Consider the following 15,884-nt stretch of genomic DNA (forward strand, 5'->3'; position numbering starts at 1 on the left):
GATTGGGGGGGTTTGGGGATGGAGATGCTGGAGGGGATGAGCACCCATAGGTGCTGATTGGGGGGGTTTGGGGATGGAGGTGCAGTGGGTAGGAGCACCCGTGGGTGCTGATTGGGGTGGTTTGGGGATGGAGATGCAGCGGGTAGGAGCACCCATGGGTGCTGATTGGGGTGGTTTGGGGATGGAGATGCAGCGGGTAGGAGCACCCATGGGTGCTGATTTGGGTGGATTTGGGGATGGAGATGTGGAGGGTATGACCACCCTGGGGTGCTGTTGGGGTGGGTTTGGGGATTGGGATGCAGAGGGTATGAGCACCCATGGGTGCTGCCTGGGGTGGGGATGGAGATGCTGGAAGGAGTGATGACCCCGAGATGCTCTTTGGGATGGTTTGGGGATGGAAATGCAGATGCTATGAACACCCATGGGTAGATGCAGTGGATATGAGCACCTTTAGGTGCTCTTTGAGGCAGATTCCAGCATGGAGATGCCGGACGGGCTGAGCACCCCAGGATGCTGCTGGAGTTTGGATCCAGCATTGACAGCCCTTTGAGGGTGCCATTAGGGTCTGATTCGGGATGATCAGGAGCACACCCCCCAGGGTCCCTGCATGGCACCAGCACCCCTCAACCCACCCCACACCCTGGATGCAGGCTTACCTGGCTGGGTGGCAGTGACGGTGGCAGTGGTGATGGTGGCAGTGGTGGCCGGGCTGAGCATCTCTATTTGTAGGGCTTGGTGCTGGTGACGTTGTCCCTGTCACTGCTCCCATGGGAGACCATGGCCTCACTGATGGCATCGCCCTCCTCCATTGGACAGGGCCAGTGCCCATCACATCCTTCCCTCTCAAATCCCCTCAGGACAGCACCCAGCACCCCTCTTCTGGGGGTCTCTGTTTCATCACTCAGGGCTGGGGATCCCTGGGAATGGGCTCAATTCCCAACACGGCTCCTGGTGGCTGGGACAGGGCAGGATCCAGCCCAGATGGTCCCCGGCCCCATGGACAGCGCAGCTCTCGGTGAAGGATGGGCAGCAAACTCTCCGTGCCTCAGTTTCCCCACCCAATATCCTCAGCTCTCCCCCTACTTCATGCTCATCACCCCCAAATCGATGCTGGCAACGGGCACACAGCCCAAAGCCACCGGCTCCAGGGATGTGACACAGGGATGGGGATTTAGGCAGGATACAGCCCCGGATTAGCTCCAGCAGCCGCTCGTGTCTCTGCTGTTTGCAGTTGGAAGCAGCAGATGCTGTGGGGAAAGGTCAGGGCAGCTCCACACACCCCGAAATCCCTCCATTGGGAAGGCAGGGATAAAAGGGAAAGAACATCATTAATAGGATCATGGAGCAGCCGGGATGGAGGCGTTTGGGGTGGTCCCTGTCCCCAGGGAGAGCATCCATGGTGGGTGAGCGCAAACCCTGCATCCCAGGAGGGTCCCTGCTTCACTTTGGGATGTGATGTACAGATCCGGCCAAAACCTCCCAAGTCAGGAGCCAGAGTTTAGTGATGATGATGCTGGGGTTCATGGGGGGCAGGTGATGGATGATGGCAGCAGTGGGGTCATTAATAGGGGGTGTTTTGTGTTGTTTTGGGGGTCTCCCAAAAGATTGGGATTGAGATGAGCTGGAGACTGAGCTGAGCTCTTAGGCAGAAGCTCTTCCCTGGGAGGGTGCTGAGGCGCTGGCCCAGGGTGCCCAGAGAAGCTGTGGCTGCCCCATCCCTGGCAGTGTTCAAGGCCAGGTTGGACACAGGGGCTTGGAGCAAGCTGCTCCAGTGGAAGGGGTCCCTGCCCGTGGCAGGGGTTGGAGCTGGAGGAGCTTTAAGGTCCCTTCCAACACAAACCAGGCTGGGATCTCTTGAGATTCTACAAGAAATAACCTGAAATCTCCTCCAGCACCTCGGGATGGAGGTCCCCTGGTCCAAGGATGGAGGCTAAAGCCTGCAGCACGCTGTCAATTGGAGATGGGTCCGTAATTGCTCTGTTGGTTCTGTTATAGACCAAGACAAGGGAAGGGTCTGGGTGGCACCTGGAAGGAGACACAGAGCTCAGACCATGTGGAGCCAGCCAGAGCCTCCAGACAGCAGCATCCTTCACTGCTGGGGTCGGCAGAGTCACTGTGAGCATCCTCAGCACAAGGCCACAGTGGCCCCAATCCCTGCAGCAGGCCCCAAATCCATCACCAACTCCATGGATGTTTCCTTCAGGGAGCAAAACCCCTTTTGTTTCTCTGGGTTTCGGGGCTATTTTGGGGGGTGAAAATCCCAACAGTTGCTGCCACCATGATCCTTATGGTTTCCAAACCAGCAGCAAGTGGTGGCTTGATCCTGAAGGATGAAACTATTTGCTTTGGCTCCAAAACCTCAGATATTTACATTAGATCTAAGGAAGCTCTTCCCTGTGAGGGTGCTGAGGCGCTGGCACAGGGTGCCTGGAGATGCTGTGGCTGCCCCATCCCTGGCAGTGTTCAAGGCCAGGTTGGACAGAGCCTTGGGTGACACGCTCTAGTGTGAAGCATCCCTGCCCATGGCAAGGGGTTGGAACTGGATGAGCTTTAAGGTCCTTTCCACCCCAAACCATTCCATGCTTCTATGGCATTTAGAGCCGTGCACACACAGGGAAGAGGCTTTTCCCTTTGTTCTCCTGCCTTTTAAGAGCAGAAAAGCGCGAACCCATCTCCCTGCAAGCCCAGCACCTTGTGCCCATGGGTTCGGGCTGGTTGTTGAGATGAGATCCAGGCTCTCTTTTCCTTCTGGTTTTGTAAAAAGGCTTTTACTCCCTCCAGAGAGAAAACAAAAAGAGATTTACAAAGCGAATCCCAGCCTGCCCGAGCCCTCCGGCACAGAGAGGGGGGCACAGTCTCCATCCCAACATCACGCTGTTTAATTCCCCAATAGAACATTGGAAAAAAAGGAGCCAACAGTATCCGCACTAACACTTTGCTACATATAAAATCTCCAGCTAATATGAAGCTTATGGTACCAACCTCTAAAACAGTTAAGATATATACACATATTTTGTTGGTTTTTTGGGGGGGAAAAGGGGTATATTAACAAACAGAATATTACAAAATATTAAAGAAGGCAACTCTTCTGTCATTGGATTCGGGGTGGGTTTCTCCTTGTCTTCACTTGAAGTTGGCGTAGTCTGAGAAGGCGTCGATGTATTCCTGCACCACCTTGTAGCAGAATTCGTACTGTTCCTGGGGGATTGGGGGAGAGCACAGGGTTAGAGCAGGAAAAGCCACTCTTGGGGCAGGATGTGGTGCATGGAAGCGTTGGAAACACGTGTAGATGAGGCCCTCAGTGACATGGGTTATGGTGGGCTTGGCAGTGCTGGGTAAAGGCTGGACTTGATGAGCTTTGGGACTCTTCAGCAGGGAGTGCAGTGATAGGACAAGGGAGGATGGGTTCAAACTGAAACAGGGGAAGGTCAGGTTGGAGATAAGGAAGAAGTTCTTTATTGTGAGGGTGCTGAGGCGCTGGCCCAGGGTGCCCAGAGAAGCTGTGGCTGCCCCATCCCTGGCAGTGTTCAAGGCCAGGTTGGACACAGGGGCTTGGAGCAAGCTGCTCCAGTGGAAGGGGTCCCTGCCCGTGGCAGGGGTTGGAGCTGGAGGAGCTTTAAGGTCCCTTCAACCCAAACCACGCTGGGATGCTATGATCTTAAAGGTCTTTTCCAACCTAGCTGGTTCTGTGATTCTATGCTGGTCTGTGGGAAGCTGGGACCAAGCATGGTCAGGTGTCCTCAGCCCAGACCGAGGGCAGGAACTGCATTTCCACCCATGAGCAGGTCCCATCTCCTTTGTGCCCCCCAAAACTGGGCTGCCCACCTTCCTTGCTGGAATGCCATCAGCAAAAGAAACTCAGCTTTCCCATTTCTCTCTGAGGTCCTATTTTGATCCTCAAAGACCTTATTTTAAATCCCTGAGCATCCTTGCAAACTACTCTTGCAACACCTCATCTAGTCCTGCCTGCTCCAGTGCCCCCCTGCATACCCAAGCAGTGCCACAGCTTCTCCTCAAGCCCACACATACGTGGGCTTTGGCTGAGGATCACGGAATGGTTTGGGTTGGAAGAGACCTTAAAGCTCCTCCAGCTCCAACCCCTGCCACGGGCAGGGACCCCTTCCACTGGAGCAGCTTGCTCCAAGCCCCTGTGTCCAACCTGGCCTTGAACACTGCAGGGATAGGGCATGTCTCCAAGGAGGTTCCTAGAGCTTGTGTCAATGCTCTTAAGGGACTTGATGCCCTCATCCAGCCAAGGTCCACTCTTCCAGACATCCTAACAAGAGGATGGGGAGGTACCCCCTGACCCCCCTCCACCCCTCACTCTTTGATGGAGAGATGAAACCCTCAAGCTGGGGTTGAGTGCTCCATGTTGAGTCCCCAGCTTGCTCCTGTGGAGCTCTGGGGTGGCAGGAGGAGCAGGGGGCTCTTACCAGTGTCTGCACCATATGCGGCCTCTGCAGTCTTAAACTCTTCACTGTCTGAAAGACATCGAGAATCCCTTCAGCCTTCACCCGCTCCAGGACAGTGCTCAGGGCACAGAAGGTGCCTGTTCTTCCTGCTCCGGCACTGCAAGAGAAAGCAGAAGGTAAAGGACACATCCTGCAGGCTTGGCTCAGGGGGCAATCCATAGGGAAACCACCGGAGAACTGGAGGAGCCACCAGTGGTGCCCCAGCCTCTCCCAGTTAAGCTCTACAGGACCAAAGCCTTTTTGCTTAGCCAAGCAGGAAAACCCCATAGCACGTCTGCATGGGCTGCTCCTGCTCAGCCCAAGTCTTCTGAGGGACCTTGGACCACCATCTCCCAAGCTCCTCGCAGAGCAGGTCCCCATGGAGGGGTGGCCAAGCCCTGCTCCACACAGGCTTTACCTGCAGTGCACAGTGATTGGGTGGTTGCCAGACTGCTGCTGCTGCTTCTGCACAGCCGCGATGATGTTGATCATTCCCTTCCCATCCCCAGGGATCCCAACTTCTGGCCAGCCATGGAAATGGAACTGCCGAATCTGCCGGCTCTTGTTTTCCTGGTGGGAGAGGACAGGTTGAGGTCAGTAAGTTGGTGGGAGACCCATAGCATGAAACCCACCAGCTCAGGGCTTTGGGAAAGCCTGCTTGTGAAGGGAGGGCATTCCCATGTCATGGAGCAGGGCAGGATGTGGGGAACCAGGAGCAGGAGGGAGGCTGGGTGGTGGGCACAGGGATGGGGCAGAAGGATGAAGGCTGCTGGGTGGCAGCAGGGAAGATGGATGAGAAGCAATCAGCCAGACTCTTGGAATGGAAGGTAAGCAGAGGGAACAAGGTGGGATTGCAGGGCATGGACACCATTTTGGGATGATGGGGACATGATGGAGCTGAAGACACCAGAGGGAAGGCTCAGCACTTCCAATAGGAATCACAAAGCACCGTTAGTGATGGTTAATGATGGCCAAACCCAAGAGCATCCATTGCTCCCTGCAGGAGGAAGGTCAGACTTACTCTGGTGTTTGTTACCAGCAGGTCCCGCACTGTGTAGCTCTCACATTCCTCCTCCTTTTTCAGCTCCACGGTGATGTCTCCATAGGACACAGAGCCATCAGATGGCCAGTACTGGGCACACTTCTCCTGAGAAAGCATTAGAAGAGGGGACAGCGTGAAGAACCTGTCTTTTCCCATGGCATTGAATAGAAGAAGCCTTCTCCAGGGGCTGGCATGCCCCAAACCAAGTGGGATCCCATGGGTGTGCTTTGGAGAAGAGCAGCTCATTGCACCCAAGAGTGCTTTGAGGACTGAGGGTCCAGAGTTGATTCATTGAACATCTCCCCACCCCGGGGTCTACAAACAACTGGACTCTATGCATTAGAAGCAGAGACTGAAAGGTATTGCCTGACAGAGAAGAGATGACACAGCACCCAACACGAGTGGTGCTGGCAGTGCCAGGGCCACGGGGACAATTTAAGGGGTCACACTGATTCACTTTGCTGGGGCTTAAATGCAGCTATCCCCTGGTGCTTACCTGGCCTCTCTCCTCCAGCTCTGTCAGCATCACTATGGAGCAGGATTTCCACTCCCAGATCATCCTCCAGAAGTCCTCTATCGTGTGCTGCAGCGGTCCTTGGCTGGCGATGTAGGAGTCCTTCTGGCGATAGCCCTGCATTGAGAAGGGGACAGTGGTGAACGGCAGAGCCTGGATGTTGGGAGCACTGGGAGGAATGCTCTTAGAGATGATTGGGTTACCAAGCCCAGTTAAATGTGGGGAGCATCATGTCTGGCCATGGAATGACCACAGAGAAACCCCCTCTCACAGTGGGCTATGTCCCCAGCATGGGCATTACCACACCACTGCTCAACAGCTGAGGTGTCATCAGCCAGAGCTTTACCATGGTAGACCTTTACTCATAAAGAAATGCAGCAGGAGGAGGAGGCTCACATTCCCTGCACATGCATGGCCTCATCCATCTGGTGAAGAACCCAAACCATTTGGGTTTCCAGCACTCCTAAGAGATGTTGCAAAGTGGAGGCTGCCCCATCCCTGGCAGTGTTCAAGGCCAGGTTGGACACAGGGGCTTGGAGCAAGCTGCTCTAGTGGAAGGTGTCCCTGCCCGTGGCACGGGTTGGAACTGGATGAGCTTTAAGGTCCCATTCAACATAAACCATGCTGGGATCTGTGATCTATGCAGACCAGCAGCAGGTCTGGGTGACTCTGGCTCTTCCTCCACCACAAAGAGCTTCTGTTTCCAAACCCTTCCGATGTCCCCTGTGCCCTCACTGCAGACTGTGACTGAAGCTGCTTCGTCATTTGGAACTGGTCATTTAAGCAAAGTTCAGCAGAGGCAGGAAATTGAATCCTGGACAAAAATCTCTTCCATGACATTTAAGCTTTCTGATGCTGGAGCAGAACACAGAGGCTGCTCCCACTGCGCTGTGTCGGATGCTCACACAGCCGGAGCAACCCATAGGGACCAGCAAAAGAGATTGCAGGGAGCAATTGATTTGGGATGTTGTAATTGGGAATAAGCTGGTTTTACCGGTTCAACCCATGGCAGTGATTGAACTTTAGGGGGAAAAATCACCCTGCTATTAGGAGATGGAAATAGCAATTGGAGTAGAAAAGAGCAGGGCTCTGTTAGGCAGCCAGCTCTGGCATCACTGCACCAAGATAAATACTCAGACGAGATGTCCCCCTGAAGTCAAGGATTACTCACAAGAAAAGGATGTGCAATCACTTACCTCCTCCTTGGAGTGAGGAAAGCACTTAACCTCTCTGCCTCACCTCCTCCCATCACCCAGACAGGTATAATGGGATTGACCCGGGTTTTCTCAAGGGCTTTGGGATCCGTCTATTGCTCCATTACCTAATCTAGTGGATGTTGTCTGACCAAATGAAGAGCGCTGGAGAGCAATCACTGCCATGGCTACGTGCATCTGGTTCTCCAGAGCCAGCATCAGAGCCCAGAGTGGGAGTGAGACCAAGATTTGGAGGCTCAGCTTTCCTCTCCCACATAGAGAGGTTTCTTGGAGAAAGAAACCAGCACCATCCAGTGACACAAAGCAAAGTCAAGTGGAAAGAGCCTTATGGAACCCAGGGAAGGAGTCTGGGGACAAATCCTTTCCATAGGAAGCAGCGTGAGGTAAAGAGTTTCCACTGGGAGAAGATGGAGAGAAGGTTAAAGAAGACTCACGTCAATGAAGGACGCGTTCACGTAGTCTGTGTTCTCTTCACCTCTCTTCACTGGAATGATTACTCGGTTGAACTCATCTGAAACAGAAGGGAAATGATCTGAGTTCTGAGGAACACCTTCAAAGCATCACTCTGGTAACCAGGCATGGCCTTCAGCTGGGATGTCACCAAGCCCTGAGTGAGAGGACAGAGATACGGGAAGGGGAGCACTGTGTTCACAGCACCTGACTGGGACAAGGAGGCTCAAGTCTACCTAAGCCACCCAGAGCTGGCTGCCCAGAACTGATTCTTGTATCCCCAAGGATGGAGACTCCACATCCTGTGCCAGTGCTCAGTCACCCTCACACTCAAATGTGTTTCCTCATGCTCAAAGGGACCCTCCTGCGTCTCAGTTTGTGCTCACTGCCCCTTGTCCTGTCACTGGGCACCCCTGGAAAGAGCCTGGCTCTGTCCTCTTTGCACCCTCCCCTCAGGTACCTACAGGAATTGATGAGACCCCCCTGATCCTCCTCTTCTCCAGACTGAGCAGTCCCCACTCTCTCAGCCTTTCCTTATAGCAGGGATGCTGCAGCCCCTGCATCATCTCTGTGCCCTTCACTGGGCTCTCTCCAGTCTGTCCATGTCTCTCTGGTGCTGGGGATCCCAGAACTGGACACAGCGCTCCAGGAATGATCCCCTTCCTCAACCTGCTGGCAACGCTCTGTCCAATGCAGCCCAGGACACCACTGACCCCCTCTGCCACAAGCACACGTTGCTGGCTCATGGTGAACCTGGTGTCTACCAGGACAGCCATGTCCTTCCCTGCCAAGCTGCTTTCCATGCTGGTGCCTGGGTTATTCCTCCCCATGGGCAGGACTTTGTGCTCCTCCTATAGGAGTTTATGAGGTCCCTGTTGGCCCATTTCTCGAGCCTGCCTCCTGTCCCCATACCCACCATGCACACCCTCCCCAGCAGACAAGCAGCTCTTACATGGAATTATCTGAAGCACCCTGTTCTTCTTCATGTTGGCCGGCAAGTTGCCCGTTCTCATCTTGTCATTTTGAATTTTGATTGAAGTGAGCTTCTGCAGAGGAAGGAGCAAAAGCAGAGGCAGCTTTCAGCACCAGGCAAGCACACGGTGGTCCCCAGAGCCCAGCATCATCCGAGCAGATCCAGCAGACAACAGCCAGGCTCACCTTAAACTCCTCCTCCAGGCCATTGCTGCTGGTCCCTGGCACTTTGTTGTAGATCTTCTGCAGGTGGATCTCTAACGAGGTCACCTCCAGCTCTGTGTCACCGTAGAGATAATGCTCCAGAAGTGCTTGGTAGATGAACACGTACTGCATCTGCAGGGGTTTGCAGGGAGGAGCCATCAGCCTCTACTCCATGCTCAGTGAGGGCATCCCAGTGCCCACACACACATTGGCTGCAAACCAACTACCCCACTGCCCACCCACGCTTGTGGAGCACCTTCTGAGACCTCAGAGAAGCGGGTATCAACCTTCCTGCTGCTGTATGGGGTCTGGGTCCTTATTTGCTACATCAGCCAAAGCTGACACAACACAAAACTTAAAGGCTCAAGGGGGACCTGATCGCTCCCTACAAGTGCCTGAGAGGAGGATGGAGCCAGGAGGGGCTGGGCTCTGCTCCCAAGGAACAAGGGATGGGACAAGAGGAACCGGCCTCAAGCTGCACCAGGGCAGGTTCAGATGGAGCTGAGGAACAATTCCTGCCCCAAAGGGTGCTCAGGCATTGGAACAGGCTGCCCAGGGCAGGGCTGCAGTCACCATCTCTGGAGGCATTTAAAGGATGTGTAGATGTGGCACTGAGGGACATGGTTTAGTGGTGGCCTTGGCAATGCTGGGGGAATGGTTGGACTGGATGAGCTTAAAGGGCTTTTCCAACCTAAATGATTCTATAATTCTATGAAGGGGATTAAAAATAGCAGGAGCCAGTGAAAGGCTCCTGATGCAGCATCCTTCAAAAATCATAGAATCTCAGCCTGGTTTGGGTTGGAAGGGACCTTAAAGCTCATCCAGTCCCAACCCCTGCCACGGGCAGGGACCCCTTCCACTGGAGCAGCTTGCTCCAAGCCCCTGTGTCCAACCTGGCCTTGAACACTGCCAGGGATGGGGCAGCCACAGCTTCTCTGGGCACCCTGGGCCAGCGCCTCAGCACCCTCACAGGGAAGAGCTTCTGCCTAAGAGCTCAGCTCAGTCTCCCCTCTGGCAGGTTCAAGCCATTCCCCTTGGCCTGGCCCTACAGGCCCTTGTCCCAAGCCCCTCTCCAGGTTTCCTGTAGCCCCTTTAGGCACTGAAGCTGCTCTAGCTGCAAAGCCCAGCCCGAAGCTCAGCACCACACTTACATCTGTCTGTACCATCTGGCAGCGCTGAGCCCGGATGCGGCTCACGAAGCCGTAAACATCCACCTTCCTCTCGGCGTGCATCATGTCCAGCATGGCATCGATGACGATGAAAGTGCCCGTGCGTCCCACACCAGCACTGCAAGAGCAGAAGGAACAAGTGGTCAGCGTGGCAGCGTTGGAGTCCTTTGGGGAGCAGCCAGGAGGGAGCCAGATGCTTCCCAGCAGTGAGCAAATAGCAAGATGTGGTTTGGAGATGAATAGCTCCTCAGTGTACCCTGGGTGCTGGAGATTGATGCACACAGCATCTCCAGCTGCTGCCATGGCCCCAGCGTGTGAAGGCAGAGAGCAAAACCTAAGCCAGCTATGACATCCAGAGCCCTTATGCCCTGCCTGCTTCTACCAGTGCCTGCTGCTCCTTCCAGTCCACCTCCATCATGTGAAGCTCATGGGGAAGCCTCATTTCTCTGCTGGTAACTCAACCATTAAGGAGAAGAAGAAAGATGAGGCCAGCAGATGCTATGGAAAGACAAAGCTCTTTTGCCAGCTGCTTCCTGAGAAGGAAGGTGGAAAGATGGACTTGAGAGGTTGCAAATGTGATCATCTCTGCCTTTAACTCTGGGCTTCTCCTTATTGAAACATGGAGAGCCTCTGCAGCTCCCTCAGGCTTGCTGCTGGGCCTGAAACCACTTCATGTGGGGTCAAACACCATGGTCCTTGCTCCCTTCTTCCAACTGCCTTCTCATTACAGGGGACCTTTCATGCCCAGGGCAGCAGGGAGCCAAGAGAGATGCCACCAATGCCACCACTGGTGCTCAGCTTGGCTCCCTCAGCATGCAGCTAACCCACTTGAGCACTCAACTGGAGCTGTAACACCATCCCGTCATGATTCCAAAGAGCTCCTTCAATTCACATGCATTTTTTTGAGCATTCCCATATGGAACATCCTCCTTTAACATAAAAAAGTGAAATAAAAGGCCTCAGTGACAAGACCCCTTTTAGTACTAAATAGCAGCTGGTTTCCAAGTGACCCAGGAGAGGTCAGCAGTGGCCAGGACTCACCTGCAGTGCACTACAATTGCTCCTGCATATTGGGGGTTACACGTCTTCACCTTCTTCAGGAACTTGAGCATCCCGATGGGGGTGAAGGGGACCCCGAAGTCGGGCCAGCTGGTGAAGTGGAACTGTGTCACCAGGCGCTGGGGCTTCTTGTTGGTGACATCACCGACCTGCAGGGGATGCAGGTTAACGATAAACACTCCCATTGCCCTTCTTTCCCCCCCCAAAACAAGGGGCAAAGGGAGAGCGACAGCCCCAGCACTGAGCGGGGTGGCTTCAGAAGCATCCACAAGCTGAAAGGGCGCAGCCCCAGGCTTCGGGGCCAAATCAGTCTCTAACAGGATGACAATTTAATGACCCAGCATCGCATCCCATGTCCTAGGGGGGAGAGATGCCAGCCTGGACTTGGCTGGGGCTCCAACCTGGCTGAAACTGCCATGTTTAATTCCCAAGGAGCTGCCACTTCGCCCATACCCACACCTCTGCCCACTGCATCCTCATCTTAAAGGCAGAGGAGGAAACTGCACATGAAGGGTGAGGGCTCGGGTGAACCCCACTCAGTGTCCAGATGGGTTTCCAATCTCCAGCTCTTCCTTGCTGGCCTCCAAGAGCAGCAGGAAAACAAACAGTGACTGAAGCATCCAGAGCCTCCTTGGAGGACAAGCAACTGCAGCGACAGATGGGAAAGCGATCAAAGCCAAGAGTGGATTTTGTCTTGGCTCATGGGATAAATCTGATTATTTGCAGGCATTAAGTATCTGTGGGTGAGAGGAGGAACCAGTACGGGTAACAGCAAGTGCTGGAGAGTTACAGGACTGACTTTCAGCCTCGGCATCCATCAGCTTCCCTGCTCTCTGTTCAGTGCATACATGCTGGGAATGGGATCCCAGGTGGTTAAGATGGGTAAATTCTTAATAGCTCTGGTTAAAAGTGGGCAGCCTGGAGAAGAGAAGGCTCTGAAGGGGAGACCTTAGAGCAGCTCCAGTGCCTAAAGGGGCTGCAGGAAACCTGGAGAGGGGCTTGGGACAAGGGCCTGTAGGGACGGGACAAGGGGAATGGCTTTAACCTGCCCGAGGGGAGACTGAGCTGAGCTCTTAGGCAGAAGCTCTTCCCTGTGAGGGTGCTGAGGCGCTGGCCCAGGGTGCCCAGAGAAGCTGTGGCTGCCCCATCCCTGGCAGTGTTCAAGGCCAGGTTGGACACAGGGGCTTGGAGCAAGCTGCTCCAGTGGAAGGGGTCCCTGCTCGTGGCCGGGGTTGGAACTGGAGGAGCTTTAAGGTCCCTTCCAACAGAAACCAGGCTGGGATGCTATGAAAAGAATCACTCTTTGGAAGAGCTGAGCACCACACCAGCCCCTGTTGGATGCCCAGTGCGGAGAGAGGAGGGATGGGATGGGAGACCCGAACTTCAGCACCTGCTGGATGCAGAACTTCCGCACTGTGTAATCCACCAGGACAGTCACATCCTCCACGGACACTCGGATGTTCCCGTATGTCCAGCAGCCCTGATCCGGCCAGTACTGAGCACACTTGCACTGTGGGGAGAGAAAACAGAGCAGGGTGAGCTCTGGTTCCTCTCAAGGCTGGGACCAGCTCCAAGGCACGCCCATGGGCATGAGATGTGCTGGATTTGGGTGAAGCTGGGTTAGAAACCAGCCCACAAAGCCTTCTGGTACCCACCTCTTTCCTCTCCTTCAGGTTGGTCACCATGACAATTGTTGCTGTGTTTTGCTCCCAAATCATCCTCCAAAAATCATTCACTGTTTCTTCCTTTGGTCCTAAAGGGAAGGTACAAAGAAACATTATCTTTGGGATCAACCCTTCAAGTGTTGGGACTGAAACCCAGTGTGTGAAGGCACATGTCAGGAGGATGCAACACATCTTTTGCCAATAGATGTCAGCACAGAAGGTGCTTTGGTGGCTAACTCAAGGAACTATCCCATCACACAATGGCTGGGCTTTCTGGATGTGTTTTATCATCAGGAATTCCATTTTTAGCCCAAGAAGGGGAAATCAGACAAATGGAGCATGGAAACCACTTGTCCATGGTCACCCAGGGCAATTGTAGCCATATCAATCAGTCTGCAGAAGTCCTGCTCTGGGGTCTTGGGCTTTAACCATGAGATCTCATCTCAACAAAGCACAAGCACAGATCCCTGCTGCCTGCAGACATGCAGCTAACTCAACCTAGACCTCCCTTGCCATGCCTCAGGCTAAGGGTGAGCCAAGAGAGCAGCAGAGCCAAAGCATCACCCCAGCCTGGCACCACTGATGGACCAGATGCAGACTTCCTTCCGCAGCAAGAGCCAGGCCAAAACCACCATGGCACCCTCCAGCAATGGGTATTGCACAGGCAGGGCTGCTCTTCCTCTCCCAGCACATCCAGCACTGACTGGGAAACCACACTGAGAACAACGTGTGGACCAGCCAAGCTCCTTTTGAGCAGGGGAGCTCTGCAAGGGGCTGTGCTGTGGTCACACCGGAACAGCTTCACACAGCAGCAGGTCCCCAGCCCAACTGCCACCAGAGCGAGCTATGGGAATACCCAAGGGTTTACCTTGTGCAGCAATGAACTTGTTTTTCTCTTGGTACCCCTATGGAGGAAAGGAGAAGCAGGATGTAAATGGAAGATGTGTATTTGTCTAACACGAGAGTCATTAAACGCATCTACATCATTAATAACCAGCGCACCACCTGCTCTGCTGCTCATTTCCCTGTGCAGATGGAGCTGCAGCCCCCGAGGGGAGAAACAGCACCACCAGCAGGGCAGAGATAAGGGAAAATCCCTGTGGAAAGGGCTCTTGCCCCACAGCAACACTCCCCATGCTCGCGTGATGTGGGAATGACCCAACTGGTTGGCACAAAGCACTAATGAAGTGGTACCCGACAGCCCTTCTGTGGAATCAGACTGCATCCAGAGCATCACGTGGAAATCAGGATTAACCATTGAGAGATGGAGCTGTTGAACTCATGGGGACTGATTCTGTGTATTTCCTAAGGGATATTTATTTACTGGTGAAGAAAGGACAAAGCTCTTTTGAGCCTTGCTTTTCTTCATGTTCCTCTACCTCTAAGTCTCCTTCACATTACCCTTCCACTTATTGGAGCTATATGGTTATAACCATAGATAGAGACTATCCTAGGAGCAGAGCAGGGCAATGTTGCTGCTATTTTAGTTGGATTCCTTGGTATCTTTTTCATCCTCTTCCCACATCCATCCCTGCAAGCTGGGAAGTACCAATGATTAACTGATGCCTCATCAGCCATTAATTAGAAATTCCCATTCATAGAATCCCAGCCTGGTTTGTGTTGGAAGGGACCTTAAAGCTCCTCCAACTCCAACCCCTGCCACAGGCAGGGACCCCTTCCACTGGAGCAGCTTGCTCCAAGCCCCTGTGTCCAACCTGGCCTTGAACACTGCCAGGGATGGGGCAGCCACAGCTTCTCTGGGCACCCTGGGCCAGCGCCTCAGCACCCTCACAGGGAAGAGCTTCTGCCTAAGAGCTCAGCTCAGTCTTCCTTCTCAAAGCCGCCAGCTCAGCTTTGCAGCTGCCTAAGCAGTGCAAGCACTTCTCATTATCAGGGGTGGGGAGAGATGGGACTATGGCAAAGCAGCTGAGCAAGGGCAGAGCTGCAGCTCAACTTGAGTTCTGGCTCTCAGCCTCTTACTCTGACCATACTCAAGGCATAAAGTGAAGTGCAGGGAGCTCCATCGCAGCCACACAAAGGTTATGAGATCAAAACCCAGCCTAATGTATTGCCCCGGAGGAGCTGGGGAGATGTTAATGGAGGACGTAATGTCTTAACCATCCTCTCCTAGGCACAAATCACACCCCATGAAAGCCCCATGCTCCTGATGGGACCTGGCACCACTGACCAGGGCACAGCCAGGGGGAATTTCCCCTCCAAATGCCACAACTCACATTAATGAAGGAGGCGTTGATGTAGTCGGAGTCAGGAACCCCTTCGACAGGAGTCAGGTGAACCCTGGAATGATCATCTGCAGGGAAAGGAAAACTGCATTAAACCCAGCTCCCTCCACATAGCTGGTATCTGCTGTAGTGAGAAAGCCACATCCTGGAGCAGAACCCGGGCTCCCCTGCACACCAAACACCTTTATGCCCCCCAATTCTTCTTGCTTAAGCCTGGAGAGGTGCTAGACCTCACCCAAGGACACTTCTGCAGAGGGCATGAATGAGGAGGTCCCCATCCCACCCAGCAAGAGCTGCTGTTTCGGCATTGCCCATCCTCTTCACTTTCTGATATTGGCTCCAGGTATCTTCTCCTCATAGGCACCTAAAGCTAAAGCAGACGCTGCCACCCATGTGGGAGGTGAAGTGACCTCAACCGTGTCCTCGCTGATCCCCAAAACAGGAACAGGAAGCCCTGGAATGTGCACTGGCCATGCTCTCCCCCCCAACCCCAACAGCTCTGATACCTACAGGGCAAAATGTTCACATATCTGTTCTTCTCCTTGTTCTCCTCCTTGGAAGCAGCTTCACACGTGGCCTGTATGGGACACGCTGGGAGAGCCTGCAGTGGCAGAAAACAGGGTTTTCCATGATGGTCTTATGGCACGGCGTAACACAAATGCAGCCAAGCATCCTGCCCCTTCGGATGTGTCCCTGTCTCCACCCGAGCAGCAGCTCCTCCTCCTCACCAAGCTCAAGGTGGCCATTTAAACAGCATGGGCAGGACCAGAGAGAGCACACCCCATGCAAAACATATCTGGAACCCCAGGACCCATGAACACGAGGTGGCAGCAGAGCCTCTGACACCAAACCCAGCGATCCAGGAGCTCCCTTCTGCCTGCTGAGATTGCCTCTGTTAACGG

At 54.0% G+C, this 15,884-nt stretch overlaps 1 protein-coding gene across 4 annotated transcripts in view; it reads right to left on the bottom strand.

Moving 5' to 3' along the window:
• Nucleotides 1-2,837: 2,837 nt before the first annotated feature.
• The window catches only part of PTPRA (protein tyrosine phosphatase receptor type A), a 113,398-nt gene continuing 100,351 nt past the window's right edge, over nt 2,838-15,884 (bottom strand). For 3 of the 4 annotated variants that reach the window (XM_080626550.1, XM_080626549.1, XM_080626551.1), the window contains 15 exons: nt 15,493-15,583; nt 14,974-15,050; nt 13,608-13,644; nt 12,731-12,828; nt 12,466-12,585; nt 11,058-11,224; nt 9,999-10,134; nt 8,830-8,979; nt 8,624-8,717; nt 7,656-7,732; nt 5,990-6,124; nt 5,473-5,598; nt 4,870-5,021; nt 4,434-4,569; nt 2,838-3,198 (listed from right to left, as the gene is read on the bottom strand). In XM_080626550.1, the coding sequence (XP_080482676.1) occupies nt 3,124-3,198; nt 4,434-4,569; nt 4,870-5,021; nt 5,473-5,598; nt 5,990-6,124; nt 7,656-7,732; nt 8,624-8,717; nt 8,830-8,979; nt 9,999-10,134; nt 11,058-11,224; nt 12,466-12,585; nt 12,731-12,828; nt 13,608-13,644; nt 14,974-15,050; nt 15,493-15,583 (1,671 nt within the window). In that variant the 3' untranslated portion in view covers nt 2,838-3,123. Of the gene's footprint in view, nt 3,199-4,433; nt 4,570-4,869; nt 5,022-5,472; nt 5,599-5,989; nt 6,125-7,655; nt 7,733-8,623; nt 8,718-8,829; nt 8,980-9,998; nt 10,135-11,057; nt 11,225-12,465; nt 12,586-12,730; nt 12,829-13,607; nt 13,645-14,973; nt 15,051-15,492; nt 15,584-15,884 lie in introns of those variants that run through there. The other variant, XM_080626552.1, reaches the window with a different exon arrangement.

This window comes from Psittacula echo (assembly GCF_963264785.1).
Source record: "Psittacula echo genome assembly, chromosome: 1".
NCBI classification, from domain to species: Eukaryota; Metazoa; Chordata; class Aves; order Psittaciformes; family Psittacidae; genus Psittacula; species Psittacula echo.